General features: G+C 47.6%; 1 protein-coding gene across 1 annotated transcript; it reads right to left on the reverse strand.

The window, feature by feature from the left end:
• Positions 1-8,013: 8,013 nt before the first annotated feature.
• On the reverse strand, positions 8,014-12,434 carry LOC144260798 (cathelicidin-2-like). The gene is made up of 4 exons (XM_077809541.1): positions 12,234-12,434; positions 10,303-10,410; positions 9,168-9,251; positions 8,014-8,127 (listed from the first exon to the last, which is right to left on the reverse strand). Exons 1-4 carry the CDS (start codon positions 12,411-12,413, stop codon positions 8,014-8,016), a joined length of 486 nt encoding a protein of 161 aa, XP_077665667.1. The 5' UTR covers positions 12,414-12,434.
• Between the last annotated feature and the right edge of the window lie 7,984 nt (positions 12,435-20,418).

The raw sequence follows: 20,418 nt of genomic DNA on the forward strand, positions 1-20,418 counted from the left end.
CGCAGCTCTCCAGCCACCCCGTTCTGAAGGCAGCACCGCCGCCAGCCGCAGAGCAGAAGAGTGGCAATACTGCGGTTCCCCTACAATAACCTTGTGACCCCCCACACTAGTCCCTTTTGGGTCAGGACTCCTACAGTTATAACACCATGAAGTTTCAGATTTAAATATCTGAAATCATGAAATGTATAAAGAAAAGGAGGACTTGTGGCACCTTAGAGACTAACCAATTTATTTGAGCATAAGCTTTCGTGAGCTACAGCTCACTTCATCGGATGCATACTGTGGAAAGTTTAGAAGATCTTATTATATACACACAAAGCATGAAAAAAATACCTCCTCCCGTCCCACTCTCCAACTGGTAATAGCTTATCTAAAGTGATCACTCTCCTTACAATGTGTATAATAATCAAGGTGGCCCATTTCCACCTTGATTATCATACACATTGTAAGGAGAGTGGTCACTTTAGATAAGCTATTACCATCAGGAGAGTGAGTTTGTGGGGAGGGGTGAGAAAACCTGGATTTGTGCTGGAAATGGCCCAACTTGATTATCATACACATTGTAAGGAGAGTGATCACTTTAGATAAGCTATTACCAGCTGGAGAGTGGGGTGGGAGGAGGTATTTTTTTCATGCTTTGTGTGTATATAATAAGATCTTCTAAACTTTCCACAGTATGCATCCGATGAAGTGAGCTGTAGCTCATGAAAGCTTTATGCTCAAATAAATTGGTTAGCCTCTAAGGTGCCACAAGTACTCCTTTTCTTTTTGCGATTACAGACTAACACGGCTGTTACTCTGAAACATGAAATGTATGATTTTTAAAATCCTATGACCATGAAATTGACCAAAATGGACTGTGAATTTGGTAGGGCCCTACTTATCAGGCTCTGGTTTGTTTAAAGGCAAAGTTAAGTGGCATTAATCACGGAATTGTAAGACTGGAAGGGACCTTGAGAGGTCATCTAGTCCAGTCCCCTGCACTCAGGACAGGACTAAATATTACCTAGACCATCCCTGACAGGTGTTTGTCTAACCTGCTCTTAAAAGTCTCCGATGATGGAGGTTCCACAACCTCCCTAGGCAATTTATTCCAGTGCTTAACAACCCTGTGACACTGTATCTCAAGGGAACACCCTGCACCCCCATGTTCATCCTTATGATATGATTGTGTGGTATCCAATGCAAAGTTTGTCATGTTGGGTGTCTTTGGAAGGCTCATGATGCACTGAGCATTGTTGTTATAGTAACGTTATAGGTTGTAATTTCATGTATATAGTTATGAGGCTGAAAATGTGTCCTCGTGGCTTAAAACAAGCCCAGGCAAAACTCACCAGGAACAGTTCACACCTCATCAGGGCATGTATGGGACAAACCCAGCCCAGCCTCACAGCAACAAAGGATCTGTTGGACTCTTGAGTGAGTCACCCCCCTCCTTTGGACAGTTTGGGTCTACAAGGAGATCATGCAAACCTGAAGTGGAGGGGCAAAGCCAAGAGGGAAGAAAGAACATGATAAAAGGGAGAGCCATTTGCCATGCTCTTCCTCTCTCTTCCACCTCCATCTACAGACATCACCACCAAGTGACTAAAGCGTTGCTCAAAGGGGAGTGCCTGGCTGAAGGGCAACAGCCAGCATGTGGTGAGAAGCATCTATGTTTGTAAGGGCACTGAAAGTGTTAAGATCAGCTTAGAATGCATTTTGCTTTTATTTCATTTGACCAAATCCGACTTGTTGTGCTTTGACTTACAATCACTTAAAATCTATCTTTTGTGGTGTTACAGGGTCGGGCCAGCTGGCTACAGGAGAGTGATAGAAGGCAGATATATCAGCCCCAGGTTAAGTAGGTCCCTTGCCCCTGGATAAGGTAACAGGGAAGGTTCCAGAACACCTGATCACTGGTTGTGTGATTTGTTCTCCACTCCCAGACAGGGTAGAAAGTCAAAAAGTGAAAGGAGGGCACTGATACAAGCCATGGCTGCCCAGCAGGAGGCTACCCGTGTCAGGGCAGCCGCCCAACAGGAGGCAGTGTGGCTGCAGCAAGAGACTAATCGCCTGCTGATGGACCAGGCTGCTCAAGACCGGGCTATGTTGCGGGAACTGGTAAATCATTTAAAGGCCCTTACAGAGATGAACCACGGCCATGATGGGACGCAGATCATACAGGCCAGCAATTGCCTGCAGAAAATGATGGGGGAGGATGACATAGAGGCATATCTCCTGGCCTTTGAGAGGACAGCCCTACCGGAGGCCTGGCCTCGAGATCAGTGGTCTGGCATCCTCACCCCATTCCTGTGTGGGGAGGCCCAGAAGGCCTACTATGATCTGCCTGAAGACTACCGCCAGCTGAAAGCAGAGATCCTGGCCAGATCTGGGGTAACGACCGCATTGCGGAGCCCAGCGGTATCACGAGTGACGTTACCAGGAAAACAAAACCCCGCTGTCCCAATTGCTTGATCTCATCCATCTCTCACGAAAGTGATTACGAACTGAGTCCCAGAGTCCAGAGGAGATTCTAGAGGTTCAGGTCATCGACCGGTACATGAGAGGACTACCGCCAGACCTTCGCGCCTGGGTAAGCCAGAACGAACCCTCCACCTACGACGAGGTTGTCGCGCTGGCAGAAAGGCGAAGGACGGCAAGGGAGCTGACCCGACCAGTTAAGAAGCACCCTGGGTTAAACTAACAGCACCAAGCCCTAGAGCTCGGGTGACTGGGCCGCCAGGAGAGCCCAGGTGGAAAAAGAGAGGGGCTGAAGGCTCACTAGAAGCCACAAAGAGTCGGAGCACTGAGGGGGAAGAGGATCGTGATGTTAGACTGCCCAAACCAAGAGACCGGGGAACACCTAGGGCTCCATACAGATGTTACGCCTGCGGGAAGTGGGGACACATAGCTGCACAGTGTCCCAATGCCCAGGAGCCTATGCAGTGTAATCTGGGGAACTGGGCAGACCCATGCTCCCGAATCCACCTTGTGGGGGCCTCACTAACCCCAGATATGTACACCAGACCAGTGAAGCTAAATGGGGTAGAGACCATGGCACTGGTTGATTCAGGGAGTGCTATCACACTTGTCTCGGGGAAGCTCGTGAAGCGTAGTCAGCTGCTGTGGGCTAAGCGTACGGGGATAACATGCGTCCATGGGACAGTTGGTTATTACCCCACCATCCCAGTAAAAATCAAGATTCAGGGGAACACTATTGAGGTAGCATCAGGTGTAGTCCCTAAACTCCCATACCGGTGCTCATAGGGAGGGACTTCCCAGGGTTTGGAGACTTACTCCCAGTAGGGGAATTGGAGAAAGGGGGAAACCCTGAAGTCAGTGAGGCATCCACAGTAGACTGTCAACCCCCAATCTTCTCTGAAATATCCCCAGATTTGTTCTCCACTCCCAGACATGGTAGGAAGTCGAAAAGTGAAAGGAGGGCAGCAAAGGCCTTGGGAACCCGAATACTGACCCAAAGCCAGAGGGTCGCTCTCGTAGGTAGGCGGACCCGAGCAGCTGAAAAGGAGGCCACCCAGGAGGGAGAAGCACTCAAGTCTGACCCACACCCTAATGCCTCTGAAGCAGTAGAGGCAACAGAGACTGGCCCCTTAGATCTCGGGCAGATTAGCCCTGGGAGAGGAAATTTTGGACGGGACCAGGCTGAAGACCCAAGGTACGACAACATTAGGAAGGAGGTGACTGAAATAGATGGGGTCCCCGTGGAAGGGAAAACCCAGGGACCAGGACCCTACCTCATAATGAAGAAGAATCTCTTATACCGGGTTACACCAGTACAGGGGCAGAAGGTACAGCAGATCCTAGTACCTCAAAAACACCAGAATGCTGTATTAAGTCTAGCCATCTTTTTGGGGGGCATTTGGGGGTAGAGAAGACCCTGGCACGGGTCCTGCGATGATTCTTCTGGCCCGGAGTACATGAAGAAGTGCGGAGGTACTGTGCGTCCAGCCCGGAGTGTCAGCTGCACAGTCCCCGTCCCCACTTGAGGGCACCGTTAGTATCCCTTCCCATCATAGAGGTCCCCTTCGAGCGAATAGCCATGGACCTAGTGGGACCCCTGGAGAAGACAGTCCAGGGCCACCAATATATACTTGTCATTCTGGATTATGCTACTCACTACCCAGAAGCCGTCCCCCTGTGGAACACGGCCTCTAAAACGACAGCTAAAGAGTTGGTGGGGATCTTTGCCCAAGTGGGGCTACCAAAGGAGATATTAACAGACCAAGGTACCCCATTTATGTCGAAGCTAATGAAGGACCTCTGTATGCTGCTCCATATACATACCCTGAGAACTTCAGTCTATCATCCGCAGACCGATGGGCTGGTAGAAAGGTTTAACCAAACCCTCAAGGCAATGATAAGGAAAGTGGTAAGTCGAAACGGGAAGGATTGGGACACGCTACTACCCTACTTTATGTTTGCAATCCAGGAGGTACCTCAGGCCTCAACTGGGTTTTCCCCCTTTGAACTATTATACGGACACCACCCCCATGGCATACTAGATATCACAAAAGAAATCTGGGAAGAGGAACCCAATGAGGAGAGAAATATAATTGACCATGTGTTGCAGATGCGAGAATGGATAGCCCAGGTCACCCCTATTGTATGGGATCATTTGGAAAAGGCGCAGGAGGCCCAGCGAACCCATTACAATTGCCAGGCAAAAGTCCGCCCGTTCCAACGAGGGGATCGGGTGATGGTGTTGGTACCCAAGGCAGAAAGCAAGCTTTTGGCCCCATGGCAGGAGCCCTATGAGGTGGTTGAACCCATGGGGGAAGTGACCTACAAGGTGCGGCAGCCAGGATGTCGGAAACAAGAACAAATTTATCACATGAACCTCTTAAAGCCTTGGCACCAACGAGAGGCATGTGTAGTGGCCCAAGAGACACCAATCCAGGCAAATAACATGCAGGAGCAGATCAGGATATCCACTGATCTGACACCAAACCAGAAGAAGGAGGTAACTGAGATGATCAACTGGTACCAGGACTTGTTTTCAACCAAGCCACGTCGGACCACCGAAGCATATCACCACATTATCACAGACCCTGGGGCAAAGGTAACTTTAAGGCCCTATTGGGTCCCAGCAGCAAAAAGGGGGAGGAGATCAAGGCCGAGGTAAAAAGGATGTTGAAGCTCGGAGTCATTGAAGAGTCCCACAGTATTAGGAAAGTATTTCCTAATATCTAACCTAACTCTCCCTAGCTGCGAATTAAGCCCATTGCTTCGTGTCCTACCTTCAGTCTCCATGGAGAACCATTGATCCCCACCCTCTTTATAACAGTCCATCACATATTTGAAGACTGTTATTGGGTCCCACTCAGTCTTCTTTTCTCAAGACTAAATATGCCCCGTTTTTCCCCCCTTTCCTCATAGATCAGATTTTCTAAACCTTGTATCATTTTGGTTGCTCTCCTCTGGTCTCTCTCCAATTTGTTATGTATTTTTTAAAGTGTGGCCCCCCACAACTAGACACAGCACTCCAGCTGGGGTCTCACCAGTGCCCAGTAGAATGGAACAATTCCCTCCTGGGTCTTACATATGACACTCCTGTTAACACACCCCAGAATGAGATTAACCTTTTTCAAAATAGCATCCTGCAATTTGGCTCATATTCAGTTTGTGATCTACCATAGCCCTCAGATTCATTTCTGCAGTATTGCCACCTATTCAGTCATTCCCCATTATGTATTTGTGCATTTGATTTTTCCTTCCTTGGTGTTGCACTTTGCACTTGTCTTTACTGAGTATTATTTTGTTGGTCTCGGAAAAGTTCTCCAATTGATCAAGGTGATTTTGAATGTTAATCCTGTCCTGAAAGGGCTCATAACCCTTCTCAGTTTGGTGTCCTCTGCAGATTTCATAAACATACTCTCCACTCCATTATCCACCTCATTAATGAAAATATTGAATAGTAACAGACCCAGGACATACCACTGGAGACCCCATTAAATACACCCACCCAGTTTGACTGTGAACATTCATAAATACTTTTTGAGTACGTTTTTTCAACCATTGTTGCAGCCACCTCTTAGTATTTCATCTTCACCACATTTCTCTCATTTACTTATGCAAATATCATGTGGGACTGTGTCAAAAGTTTACTAAAATCAAGATATAGCACATCTACTGCTTCACCCTATCCACTGGGCCAGTAACCTGACAAAGAAAGAAATTAAGTTGATTTGGCATGATTTATTCTTGACAAATCCATTTTGTCTATTACTCATCATGCTGTTCTACTCTAGGCTCTTACACATGGATTGTTTAATGGTCTGTTTGAGTAACTTTCCAGGTATCGAAGTTAGGCTGACTGTCTGTAATTCCTCAGGTCCTCTTTCTTCCCGTTTTTAAAGAGATGTACCATGTTTTCCCTTCTGTAGTCCTCTGGGACCCCACCCATCCTCCATGAATTCTGGAAGATAATCGCTACTGGTTCAAAGTTTACTTCAGCTAGTTCCTTAAGTATCCTAGGGTGAATGGCGTCCAACCTTGCCAACTTGAATACATCTAACTTATTTAAATACTTTATCTGTTTTTTCCTATTCTAGCTTGTGTTCCTTCCCCCTTCTTGTTAAGCACCTGATCACAATCAACTCTTTTAGTGAAGACTGAAGTAAAATAGGCATCAAACTCCTCAGCCTTCTTGATGTCATCTGTTGTTAACTCTCCTTAAATCTTACATAGCAGACCTGCACTTTCCTTCATCTTACCCTTGCTCCTAATGTATTTATAAAATCTCTTCTAATTGCCTTGTATATCCCTTGCTAGGTGTAACTTATTTTATATCTTAGTATTCCTGGGTTTTTCCCTACATTCTTGGCTTGTTCTTTTCTATTCATCTGTAGCAATCTGTCCATGTTTCCACTTTATAATGTTCAGGTCGCCAAAGAGTGCCTGATGCAGCCGTATTGGCCTCTCAGGAGACTTCATGTCATTCATGACTCCAAATTGATAGATTTTTAAGGCTAGAGCATAAGGGTGGCAGAATCAAGTTTGTTGTCAGGCCAAAGAGCTTGTGGGTTTTCAGTCTGATGGAATTTGTACCTTTAATGACCCGGTTTGGGGATTTTGTCCCTGTGGGTTTGTGCACAGGAAGGTGGGAAGGGAGCTGTGGGGTCCTCTTTCATGATCAACACCTCGCTGAAAGCTGTGCAAGGAGCCTGAACTCTATGGGTGTGCCTGGTTGGGAGAAACCTTGGGGCAGCCCCATCTTGTTCTTTTGGGGAAAATTCACCCCATGGCAGAGGGGCTGCAAAGGGACCTGAGCACCATCAACCCTTTAACACAGGACATTGTCAGGCCCTCCTTCTTGGAGTGTACTAAACCGTCAGGGAGTGATTTCTTTGGGTGTTATGGGCTACCTGTCTCATAGAACCAAAAGGGCAAAGGGCGTTACCCACTTTCTAGATGGAACCTGCAGTAAATTTGGGAGGTTAAAGCATTACATGGCCTGAGTGCTAAATTTTCCAAAGTGGCAATTGATTTTGGGTGTCTCAAACCTTAGAGAGACTTTGAAGGGGCCACATTTTTGGAGGGCAGCTGCTCAGCACTTTCTGAAAACCAGGCCCCTTTGAGGCCATCCCGTGTTGGGCACCCATAGGTGCTAGTCACTTTTAACAAGTTGGACCTTAGTGTCTGGATCTCTGTTGCAATAGGGCAGGGGCTGGGTCTCTTTAATGAGGATGGCGTGTGACTCCTCGTTGGGGGGTTTTCATTGGCCAGTAGCAAAGTCAGGTGACTCTCTCTGGTTCATATCCCTAATCTCCTCCCACAATATGGAAGTAGAGGACAACAGTTAGGTTTGCAGAATGGCAATTTATTACGCACAGGAGCCCTGGTGAGCAGCCCTGCAACAGCTGCTAAGCGGCGGATAGAAGCAGACACTCTGAAGCTGTTGAGATTGTTATGAGCCTGTTTTCCGATGGTGCTTCCAGTGGAGGAGAAATGGAGCCACATCTGGGTCTGGCAGCATCAGCTCGCTTATATCTCCTCTCTTTCTGGATCTTCTTAGCCAAGGGCGATACCTATACCGGCACGAATGATTTTCCCTTTATGTCTACGAAGAAACCTGCCAACTTTTCTCCTGAATCTACTCCAGCGGCCCCGTGTGACGATATTAGGCTAGAGAGAAAAGAAGTCAGGGTTAGCATCTCCACACAGATTGAAACTGGCTCCTGCAGCTCAGGGAATGTTACTTTGTTCTCTCTTGTGTTTCATTTGTTATTAGCAATGACTAGAGGCCCCAACTTTGAGGAGGGCTGCGGTAGTTGCTGTAACACACGCACAGTGGGCGACAGTCTCTGCCCCAAGGGGATTACAGTCCAGATAGACAGAGGGGTAAAGGGTGAGGGGTGAGAGTGTGACATGCCTGAGGTCACACAGCTGGTCAGTAGCAGAGCAGGAAGTAGAGCCCAGGTCTCCTGAGTCCCTAGCCAGTGCCCTCTCCCCTGGAGCACATGGCCACTCTAGAACAACAGAGAGCATCCGACCAGTGTCACTGTGGGCCTAGGTGGCTAGTGGGGGAGAGGAGTAGCCTTCAGGAGTGTTCCCGTTGGACTCTGGACAGGGGGTGACATCGCTCTGTGGCTCTGAGGGAGGGGCAGGAGCTTGCCTGCTGCGGGGACAGTGTGCTAGGGCCGTGCCATTGAAGGCACAGGATTATAGACTCAGCCCTTATCCCCTCACCCTTTACTGTCTGTAACCCTTACGCCCACTTTGGGTAGGTCCCTGCTGTAGAGCAAGAAGAAAGGGCCATGCCTGGGGCCTTTTGTCTGGTGTGTGGGACCAGGGGCCATTCAGTGTCTGCATCATACAACGTATGTAAATGTCACTGCCAGACAAAGGCAGGTGGTGAGGATCCTCCCCAGAGCCCCCTGCCCTTGCCCCGCTCCCAGGCACCGTCTGGAGCTTTAGGTTTCTTATGTATCCCAGTGAGATCAGAATTTGCTCCCTGCGGTTCTGCTGGCGGCTGTAGGGTTCCATCTCCAGGCCTGTGGGGCAGGAGGCCTTTGCCAGCTCACTGCCAGCAGGTGGAGCTGGACACTTTTGTTCTGGGGAAGCTTGTGCAGTGTGAAATACCTGGCCAGGATCTCAGCGAGGGAAACCCTTAACCCTGCCTCAGCCCAGCTGTGAGCAGAGAGCAGGTCCTCCAGGCCACTCACCTCCTCAGACGCCTCCTCGCATTTGATAATGACGGAAGCGGGGTCCTGTTCAGTGGAGAAGAATCCAGAGCAGTCTTTGACCAGCTGTAAGGGAGAGAAAAGAGATCTCAGCATCTTATTGTCAGGGAGCGCTAACGCTCAGGCCTCTTGCATGTGGAGACCTGCTTCCCAGGGTGGTTTCGTGACAAGTTAAGGAGGATGTTGGGAGGCTCAGTCTTCGGCCTAGTTTGGACATCACCCTGGATCAGGACCCCATTGCGAGAGGAACTGTACAAACACAGACCAGAAAGATGATCCCTGCCCTGAGGAGCTTTCAATCTAAGTAGCCTTTGCTCATGTTCAATAGTTCCTTACTTTGCGAGCAGTCACTTTGCGATTCCTTGTGTACTCCAGAAGAGTGAGAGGGGCCCACAGAGAACAGCATATGGGTAAATGTAGACATAGACAAGGAGAGAATGAGCCAAAATCTGTACTCAGTTGAGCCAAGTGAAGCAGGATTTCTGTTAGGGCAGAGCATACCTATAGAACTGGAAGAGTGGACGTGCAGTTAAAGCACTGGGCTGCCATTCAGGAGACCTGGGTGGAATTCCCCACTCTGCCACTGTCCTGGTGTGTCACCCTGAGTGAGTCACATCACCCACCAGTGAGACGGGCATAAGAGCACTCCCTCTCGGCCAGCCTGTCTCTGTCTGGTCTATTTAGATTGTGAACTCTTTGGGGCGGAACAGGGACTGTCTGAGTTTATGCAGCACGTGGCACCATGCAGCCCTGATCTCATTAGGAACATCAGTGTACCACCAATAATATTTTACACGAACTGCATCCCCTTCTCTGTTTGACTTCAGTGAGGGTTCCCTGGTAGAACGGTGCCCCAGCTGACAACAGCAAACTGGAGATTAAAAACCATCCAGTCCTATAATTAGGGGATGGATGAATGGATGGATGTTGTTTGTGACATTGATGTAAGGATTGGTAAGGAGGCTACTGTGGAAAAGGCACTGTCCCATGGCCCCATTCCTTCCTTTATGTCTCTGCTGGAAACACACATTTTCTGTGAGGCTTTGGGACCTGACAGATGCTATTGGTCAACTTAAGGTGCAGAGGGAGGTGTCTCCATGCAGCAAGTGATCCTTACCCCATCTTCTTTGAATTCACACTGGCTGATGTCGCGTTTCTCTTTTACTGGACACACTGTCTCTTGAACAGTGAATGTCAGCGGTTGGATAGTTTTTGAAGACACGTCCTAAGAAGAAATTCAATGAAAGAACAAAATAAACATTCACGGTGAGCAACAAGGCACCAGGCTCCACTTTGGCCTTGTAATTATTTTCTATTCTATTACAGTATCGCCCAGAGGCCTAGACTGGCATCAGATCCGCATTGTGCTAGGAGCTGTTCAAACACAAACACAGATGAGACCCTGCGAAAAGATTCCAGTCTAAACAGAATATAAGTATTGACATGTTTTAGTCCAGTGGTTCTCAGACTTATTTGATCACACCCCCCTTCTTTGTATCTATAGTCATTTATCCCTCCCCGCTCTCCTGCCACTCAAATACATAGACTGCTTCCCAGGGGATCAGAGAGCAGCGGCTGCGGGGTGGGCGTCCAGCTCTGTAGGCAGTGCCCCACCAGCAGCAGTGCAGAATAAGGGTGGGGTGGCAATGTGAAATATCACTTTTCACAGCACACTTAGTGTCCCGTTGCCACTCTTACTTCTGCACTGCTGCTGTAACCCCAGGGCTGACAGCCAGGTCCCCACTGCCCAGTGCTGACAACGGGAGCCCTGCCATTGCCTCCAGGTGAGTGATTGCGGGATGGGAAAAGAACCCAAGCCTGGGCTGTCTCCTGGTGAGGGATTGGAGGGATGGGAGGGAGAGCCTGGGTGGCAGGATTCTGGCAGTGACTGACACGGGGCAGCGGCATTCAGGCCGTGACTGTCCCGGGGGGGCGGGGCCTCTGGCTGTCAGCCCCAGAGTGGCAGGACTCCATCTGTTCCCTTTATCCCCTCCCACCACCGCCCGGGTGTGCACGGCCCTTTTGCATGAGCCTAATCCACCAGGGCTGACAGTATGTATTTGTACAGCACCTAGCACAATGGGGCCATGGTCTTGGCTGGAACCTGTAGATGCTGCTGGGATATAAATAATACATCAATTTGGTCCCTCCAGGAAGAATAGTGCCCAGTGCTTTGTTGCCACTTAATAAATAATGACAATAAGGGATTATCAAATGTCTTTACATTAAATCTGTCTTCTACATATTACTAAATTTGAATTCTCTGCATAAGGAGACCCAGGGAGGCATTTAATTCAAATAATTTTTCCTCTTAAACCTTTTTAAACCTTCCGAACTCCATGCCTTTAATCACCAATAATCAGTATTTATTTGTAAAGGCTCAGAACCCAGACAAACAGAACAAAACAAAACAAGTGTATTACTTTAAGAACACTGAAGAATTTAGTGAGCCCATTGCATGATTTTTTCAGGGCTGACTCATTCTCTTTGAACACTTATGGCTGGCCACCGCCTTTGTGCCAGGCGCTGTACAAACACAGAGTAAGACGGTCCCTGCCCCGAATTGCTCAGAGTATAATTCAAATGGAAAACAGGCTCTGCCTGCTGTATCTGAATGAACTGCTGCTCTCAGGCCCTTCCTCTGCAGTGGCATCAGGAAGCTGCTGTGTGGTAATACAGGGAAATAGCTGTCTGGCTGCTACCCGTCCCTGCACATATTTCACACCCTCTTTATAACCAATTTTGGCCATGCTGCTTTCAGTGACTCGAGTTGGCTGGTCTATAAATTCCCTGTCGTTCCCCTTCCCCTAACCACTGCCTACTTGGATTGTGAGCAGAAACTGTCTTTCATGAGTGCCTGGATGGTACCTAGCCCATAGCCAGCACCACCAGAAATCAGCCCTGGATAATAACAGTAAGGGTGCAAATACCAGACTGTAGGTACAGGAGTCTAGCATCAGAGGCCAGCGATTTCCCATTGACCTGCTCTATGAGCTCAAGCGGCATCGAATATACACAGGCCACAAAGCGATTCCCCAGGTCACTCACCCAGTCTGGCTGCGGCTCAGCTTCCAGGAGCCGGTAGGCCAGTGTTATATCTGGATCTTGGTTGTAGATCTGAACTGCAGCTAAAACCGCATCCTCGTGGGTTGGCAGAGGGGATGATGATGGCGTGGGGGCTGCTGTGACCACCCCGAGAATCAGCAGGACTTTCAGGCAGGTCTCCATCCTGTGCCCTGGGGGATTCAGTGAGAGCTGGGTGGACAACCCTGTCCCTCCCGGGGACAGCTATTTTATACGCTGCCTCCTCTGTATGGGCTAGTGCCTTATTGGCTGCCTGCTTTGGTCCTCCTTTTACCGGTGGCTTTTCCCCATCCATCTGCAGGGCTTTTCCATTGGCCACCCTGCTGGAGCAGGCACAGAGGGGAGGTCGGTAAGAGGAAAAGGAGGATTTTTTCAAATAAATTGCTGAAATCGTGTGCACCAATTGCAAAACAACCCATGGTAGTGGTTAGGGGGTGTCCAGGGCCTCCTGTATTGGGAAAGCCTGAGCTATGTGTCTTAATTCTGTTGGGCCAGATCCTCGTCTGGTATAGTTGCCATAGCTCCATTGGCTTTCATGGATCTACGCTGATTTACATGAATAGAAGACCTGTCCCCTAAAGTCCAGACAACCAGAGCTTTACCCAACAGCTCTGTCCAGAAATCACACAACAAGCATTCCCTTAGGCCCAGGTCATTGGTTTTGATGGTGCCACCACTAAATCCAAGGGGACTGTACAGTGCATTAACAATGGATAACCACACATCGGACTGCTCCTGAGAGGCCAACCTGCTCTTTTGTATCCCTAGCAATGGGGCTCCCCCGTATCCAATAGGAGGACCCTGTTGCAAAGCCTGAGAGATTTTTCTATCATGAAGTCTTCCTATGAGTCAGCCTAACCCATCCTTTCTTAATGTTATCCCATTGCTCCTAGTCATACCCCTAGTCCCCTTTCCAAATGTTTCCCCCTCTCACGGGGTTAAATCCTTTGTAGGCTGCTATTCTTTTTTCCTTATCCTATATTCACAGTTGGCCAATTTCCAGTGCACGTGGCTGTGTCCCTACCCAAGAAAAGTTGAATTAATTTTGAGAGTCTGATTTCATGAGGCACTGTCTCAAATGTGTTACTAAAAACCAGTTATATCCTATCGGCCACTTCCTCTTCATCCACTGGTCCTGCAGTTCTGTCAAACACAATCAAACTATCAGATCTCTTCTGTGTGATTCGAGCACGTTCTCTGTGTCCTCTGAGTGGGGTTTTCCCAATACTTTCCCTCCTACATGAAATACAGTAAATAGTGTGGACGGTATTCCTAGCTGTGAAGTCCCCTTCATCAGGATTCTGCTGCAGGATAAGACCAGGAAGTCTCAGGATTCTTTCTTCAGGTCATTTCCTGCACTTTCTGGCTGACCGTTTAGCTACGGTTTGGTAATCCAGGCAGGACGGTCGGGGTTTGTAACTGACAATTCCATCTCTCCCTGTGCAGTGTGTGAATTAAAGCTGGTGCTGCGTCACGTGGGGTTGGGTAGCAGTGCGCTCGTACCATTTACTTCTCCATAATCACAAAATCATATTTTGTCCACCTAAAATTTCCCTCTCAGCCTAGGCAGTGCCTCTTGCATGTGCCCCCCGGGGTACAGCTTGATGCAGAGTTGTACTTGGTCATAGTTTGGATTTTGATGACTTGGTCATTATTTTGCAAACTCTGTCAACTCCATGAGTGACTTCCAGCAAGTCACTTTATCCGTCTGAGGCTCAGTTCCCCATCTGTGAATAGCGATCCTTACTTTCTCCCACTCTTCCTCCATATTGCCTGTTTAGATTGAACACTCATAAACACACTGTTTAGATTGAACACTCTCCTGTCCTATGTGTATGTAACCCTTCTGCCTGACAGAGTTGGCAGCAACAAGGGCTGGGTTCAGTATCTAGGGGTTCCATTCCAATAACACAATGCAAAACCAGCTCGAGCCCCCACCCAGTGACCTGGGACAAATATATACCACCCCCGCTGGGTGCCTCCAAGAGGCAATACTTCCCCTCTCGCAAGCACATAGTCTGAGTGTAGCAAAAAGCCTTTTAATAACAGAGAGAAACAATGTGGCATTATGTTGGGGAAACACCACCAACAGGATTCATAACACAACCCATGAGCAAAAAAACCCACCCCAAGCAAATTGGGGCATGTCCTTTCCCTTTGGTTCTTGAGCCCAGCAACCCCAAATCACCCAAAGTCCCAAAAGTCCAATGACCCAAAAGTCTCCGTCCCTGGTCAGGGCAGCCCCAGAGTTCAAAAGTTTATCTACAGAGTTTTACCTCCCAACCTGGGTGGAGATGGGGCGGGGGGCGTCAAGGGGCATCTTACATGGTCTAAAGCTGATGGTCCCACCTCTCAAAGGGGCTCCGCTCTGCCAGCCGTCCCACAAACTGCTCTGCTCCACCAGCCGTCCTGCAAATTGCTCCACCATATATCTTCAGGCTCCCCAATACTTAACACAACACTCAGTGATTTCAGCTCTTAGTAAGTTTAGCTCTTTTGTGATTTTAGCTTGTAGTAGGGGAGCCTCAGTGCTGGTACACCATCAGCCCAAAGCAAATTCAGCTCAGTAGCCTGTAACTAGACTCCTAATAGAATCAAAATTAGCTCTGATATTCCACAGTAGCAAGAGAAGAAAGTGCAATTAGCATGTAAGACCCTCACCAGGGAACCCATGCACTCACACATTAATACCTATCGCCAGCCTGTCTCAATTCACAGAGTTTTGGAACCCATGTCCCTTGCCTAGCGAGTGCTACTTAGTTGATGGCGAGTCTCTCCATCATAACAAAAGGCCAAGTACAGTTCCACTGTCCTTGATTCCCATAATCAGGGTAATAACAATTTATTCTTCCTGCCCCAATAACAGAGACACTGGGGATCCCACAGCAGCCAAAGTGACCATTTGGGCAGCTATGGCCTCATTCTAGGCGGGGTGGGTGTGCCTATGCAAATGAGATCAGCCCCTGAAGTTCTTTTCCACAACTTGCTACACCTCATCACCAGATGTCAGGGTGGAGCTCATCCTGGCTGCTTACATGTGCGTACAGCGCTTAGCATAATAGACCTTGGTTGGTGTCTGTAGGTGCTAGTGTCCTATGAATAAGAAGACTGAGGTGCATGGCGGTGAAGAATTCAGCTCCTAGTCTTTATCTCCGGGCACTCTATTGAATAGTGGTTGCTCTGAGAGTCCCACTGCAGCGCTGTTGGAACCCCAAGGTTTAGCACTGCTCAGCCCAGGGGCCTGCAAACATTTGCAGTCTCCTTCTTGAGGGTGCATCTGTAACAAGATGTTGCTTTTGTATCTGTCAGATGTCTCCCTGCTTCCTCCTTGCAGCTCTCTGGCACAAACCTGATCACTGCACCCTGCTTATCCCAACACTCCTGCTTAACTGAAATGTGCGGGGTTCTTCTTGGTTTGCCCTGTGTTACCAGCGTGTCTGCACTGCAGTGAAATCCTCCGACCACGGAGCACAGGCTCCTCCATCTCCATAGCACAACCTGCCCTTGGGAAACTGACCAGCATTTATCCCTCCTGGCTGTCCAGGTCCCTCAAGCAGCTCTTTCTCCAGACCTCACTGGCATATCTTCCCTGTATGCCCAGTCCCCCAGATCTGGAGGGAAGCTGCCTCCTTCATAGCCAGCCAGCACCTCATTCCTGTGTCCCCACTCCCCAGATCCTGGAATCCAGCCCCTCCCTCCAGGGCCAGCCAGTACTGATTCCAACACAATCCTCACTGCTTGTACGGTCCCCACAACCATACCATGCAGCAGGTTCCTCCAGAACTCCCTAGCTCTCTTCCGTGGAAGAGCGAAGGAGCTGCTCCTGCAGGCCTTGAACTCTGTTTCCAGAGTTTGCGGGATCCGGAGCACAGAGATCGAAGCCTCAGATTTCAGGAATCCCCACTTGTTTTCATAGAGCTTTGTGTGTCCTCCTGAAGCTAATGAGAGACCCCTAGTTTGCATGAAATGCTTTTAAGACAGGTTGGTTTAAAGGGGACCATGGGGCCATCCCAGTGCAGGCTGGCCTTAAAGATTGCCCTCATCATTGGTGGCTACCAGCCAACTCCAGGCTTCATTCCTGGATACGGTGCTTGGCGCAATTTGACTCTGATACCGACACTGAATGGGGGCTGCTGTGATGCAAATCACTGATAATAAGTAATTTTGCCATGAATTTTTCCCTAGAAACAGCTCTTTCGAGTTTTCAAATACCCTGTGTCCGTCACACACACAATACAGATATCTCAGAACACTACACACCTGTTGTGACTCACACATGTGTGTTGTGTCCTCTTGTGTTGGACAGTCTGTGATTTACCTTACAGAGAACTAAAGTGCCTTTCTTTTCTCGGGTTATCCTTTCGTTAGAGGAGACAAAGATAAATGGCATATCTGTGCCTGGAACTCCCTGAAATGGAGATTATAATATTTCTCTAGACCTGGGTCTCTGAAGTGTTGGGAGGGTTTGTGACGGTGCCCCCCATAAGGCTTTATGGAAATATGCTTATGAATGTATATATGACATAACTAGAAATGTTTCATGCTACATGTGCCATGTAACACATCTCTGTAAAGGTTATGATCTACTGAATCTATTAATCCTATTTGTATGCATGTGTCATTTTTGTATTCGAAGTTATGGATATTGGCTGCTTACTGGCTTGATTTTTAAGTAGCCTTTGTAAAGCATTTGGTCAGCTTCTTGAGAAAGGAATGGGCAAATTAAGTGCCCAATCAAGAAGCACTTAAGAGACAATGGATCTTGGAAGGCTCCAATCCACATAAGAAGTCTACATGAAGACGTTCAAGGTAGCAGATAAGCAATGGCTTCTGCCTGTAAAAACTGAGTTATGCATGGATATGTGACTCCAAAATGAGTCATGCATGGATATGCGACTCCAAAACTCCATCTTGGAGCTGGACTTTGCATTGGAGAGAGGAGGGGGTCTCCACCCACAAGAAAAAGTCTATTTAAAGCCGTGGGAGACCCCTCCATTTTGTCTTCAGCTTGCTCAAGAGACAGCCTCTCCACCCCCAAGGACTCCTGAAAGAAACTGGAACAAAGGACAGAAACTACAAGAGCTGTGAGTGATTGCTGGACCCCGACTAGAAGGAGACTAGTCTGTAAAAGGAAGCTTACTGGAATTTCTCTCAGGGTGAGGTTTTTGTCTGTGTTCAGTTTCCTTACTGTATTAGACATAGACTTGCATGTTCTATTTAATTTTGTTTGGTAATTCACTTTGTTCTGCCAATTAGTACTTCAAACCACTTAAATCCTACTTTCTGTATTTAATAAAATCACTTTTTACTTATTAATTAACCCAGAGTATGTATTAATACCCGGGGCTGGGGGGGGGGGGGGCAAACAGCTGTGCATCTCTCTCTATCAGTGTTATAGAGGGCGAACAATTTAGGAGTTTATCCTGTGTAAGCTTTATACAGGGTAAAACAGATTTATTTGGGGTTTGGATCCCATTGGGAGTTGGGCAACTGAGTATTAAAGACAGGAACACTTCTTAAGCTGCTTTCAGTTTAAGCCTGCAGCTTTGGGGCACGTGGTTCAGACCCTGGGTCTGTGTTGGAGCAGGCTGGCATGTCTGGCTCAGCAAGACAGGGTGCTGGGGTCCCAGGCTGGCAGGGAAAGCAGGGGCAGAAGTAGTCTTGGCACTTCCCAAGTGGGTTTCTGTGATCGAACCCGTCACAGGGTTAATTAGACAATGTCTGAGTAAAATGTAATATACATTCTGTTATTAGAGCAAAGTACTTTGACCTGAAAGAGCTGAGGACAGAGGCTATTCAGAATGGGTCACCCGCTCCCAACGACACAGCACTGTAACGTTATGTCAGTTGCAGGTTTGCTTCCCAAATGCTATTGTATTTCTTTGTGAATGCAGGAAATAGAAGTTAGTTGGGTAACACCCCCAGCAGTTTGCCCACTGGAATAGGGTTTCTAGTCCATTTCTTTGCTGTGCTAAGTAAAACCCCAATTCCCCAGTATTGTGCAGACAGACAGACCCTGGCACCCGTGTGGCACCCCATTGCGTCTTCATTGGGGTCCATGGGGGCACAGGGTTCTGTCCTTTAGAATAACTGCGGATTTGGGGCTTAAAAGTGGGAGCACTTGTACTGTTCAGAGTAGAAATATGGTGCATTTTTTAATAGTGACGGTAATTGACCACAGGAACAATTTACCTCGGGATGTTCTGGATTCTGCATCACTTGCAGGCTTTCAGTCAGGACTGGATCTCTTTCTAAAAGAGATGCTCTCGCTCAAATGGAAGCTACAGGCTTGAGGCAGAAATGATTGGCTGAGGTTCTTTGGCCTGTCCTATTTTCTGCAGCAGGTCGGACTAGATGACCACAATTGTCCCTGGCAGCCTTAACAACTATGACTGTATGAAAACTATGAAGGTCGGCAGTAACGCTTCAGTTACATATTTAATGTGGTTCTGTCAAGGCTGATTCCCCACTCTGGCACTTCAAGTGCAGAAGGTGGGGGCCCGCAAGGATTTTTAAAAATAAATACTTACCACTCCAGGCTTGTATTAAACTCCCAGGTAAAAGTGGAATCTCCTTCCTTTGAAGTTTTTAAGGTCAGGCTTGACAAAGCCCAGGTTGGAATGATTTAGTTGGGGATTGGTCCTGCTTTGAGCAGGGGGAGGGTCTAGATACCTCCTGAGGTCCCTTCCAGCCCTGTTATTCTATGATTGTATGATTCCCAAGGTTACAGCTTTTCTCTGACGTTGGCTTGGGAAACACTGCCACCACCCAAATGGAAAACCCCTTTTTTGAAACCCAGGAAGGCGCACTTGGGAATTCCTTCCTCTGGGGTACCCTGAAGCCCTTTCACACATACCCCTCCAGGGAAGAGCTGAGAAAGAAAACAAAGGAAATTAGCTGTTGCCACCAGCTAATTAAACAGCATATGCATAAACCTCTTGGGACACCAAAAATCCAATCCTGTTCTTTAAAAAGGTAAATTTTATTAAAATCAAAAAGAAAGACATACATCTGGAACTTAGGCTTTTGCTAGATTTTAAAAGAGCAATTCCAAAAATTAAGCACCCAAAATAACTTTCTTGGAGTTCAGCTTAAAGGTTACAAGCATACAAAAGCATCTGGGGTTAGCACAGAGGAGTCCACAAGCCAATAAGAAATAAAAGAAATAACCCTAATCGCGTTTTCCCCCCTTTCCTCATAGGTCAGGTTTTCTAAACCTTTTATCATTTTGGTTGCTCTCCTCTGGTCTCTCTCCAATTTGTTATGTATTTTTTAAAGTGTGGCCCCCACAACTAGACACGGCACTCCAGCTGGGGTCTCACCCGTGCCCAGTAGAATGGAACAATGATCTCCTGGGTCTTACATATGACATATCTCTTAAGACACCCCAGAATGATGTTAAGCTTTTTCAAAATAGCATCCCGTCATTGGCTCATACTCAGTTTCTGATCTACCGTAGCCCTCAGATTCATTTCTGCAGTATTGCCAGCTAGTCAGTCATTCCCCATTACGTATTTGTGCAGTTGATTTATTCTTCCTTGGTGTTGCACTTGGACTTGTCTTTATTGAGTATTATTTTGTTGATCTCAAAAAAGTTCTCCAATTGATCAAGGTGATTTTGAATGTTAATCCTGTCCTGCAAAGTGCTCGTAACCCCGCTCAGCTTGATGTCCTCTGCAAATTTCATAAGCGTACTCTTCACTCAGTTATCCACCTCATTAATGAAAATATTGAATAGTAACGGCCGCAGGACAGACCACTGGAGGCCCCATTAAATACACCCTCCCAGTTTGACCGTGAACATTCATAACTACTGTTTGAGAATGTTTTTTCAACCGTTGTAGAACCCACCTCTTAGTATTTCATCTTCACCACTTTTCTCTCATTTGCTTGTGTGGGACTGTGTCAAAAGCTTTACTAAAATCAAGAGATAGGACATCTATTGCTTCACCCTTCATCTACTACTCATCATTCTGTTCTATTCTAGGCTCTTACACATGGATTGTTTAATGGTCTCTTTGAGTAACTTTCCAGGTATCGAAGTTAGGCTGACTATCTGTAATTCCTCAGGTCCTCTTTCTTCCCTTTCTTAAAGAGAAAGTTTAATGTTAAAAGTGTTTAAGTTTAAAGAGAAATGTTTTCCCTTCTG

The sequence above is a fragment of the Eretmochelys imbricata genome, chromosome 2 (assembly GCF_965152235.1).
Source record: "Eretmochelys imbricata isolate rEreImb1 chromosome 2, rEreImb1.hap1, whole genome shotgun sequence".
NCBI lineage: Eukaryota > Metazoa > Chordata > Testudines > Cheloniidae > Eretmochelys > Eretmochelys imbricata.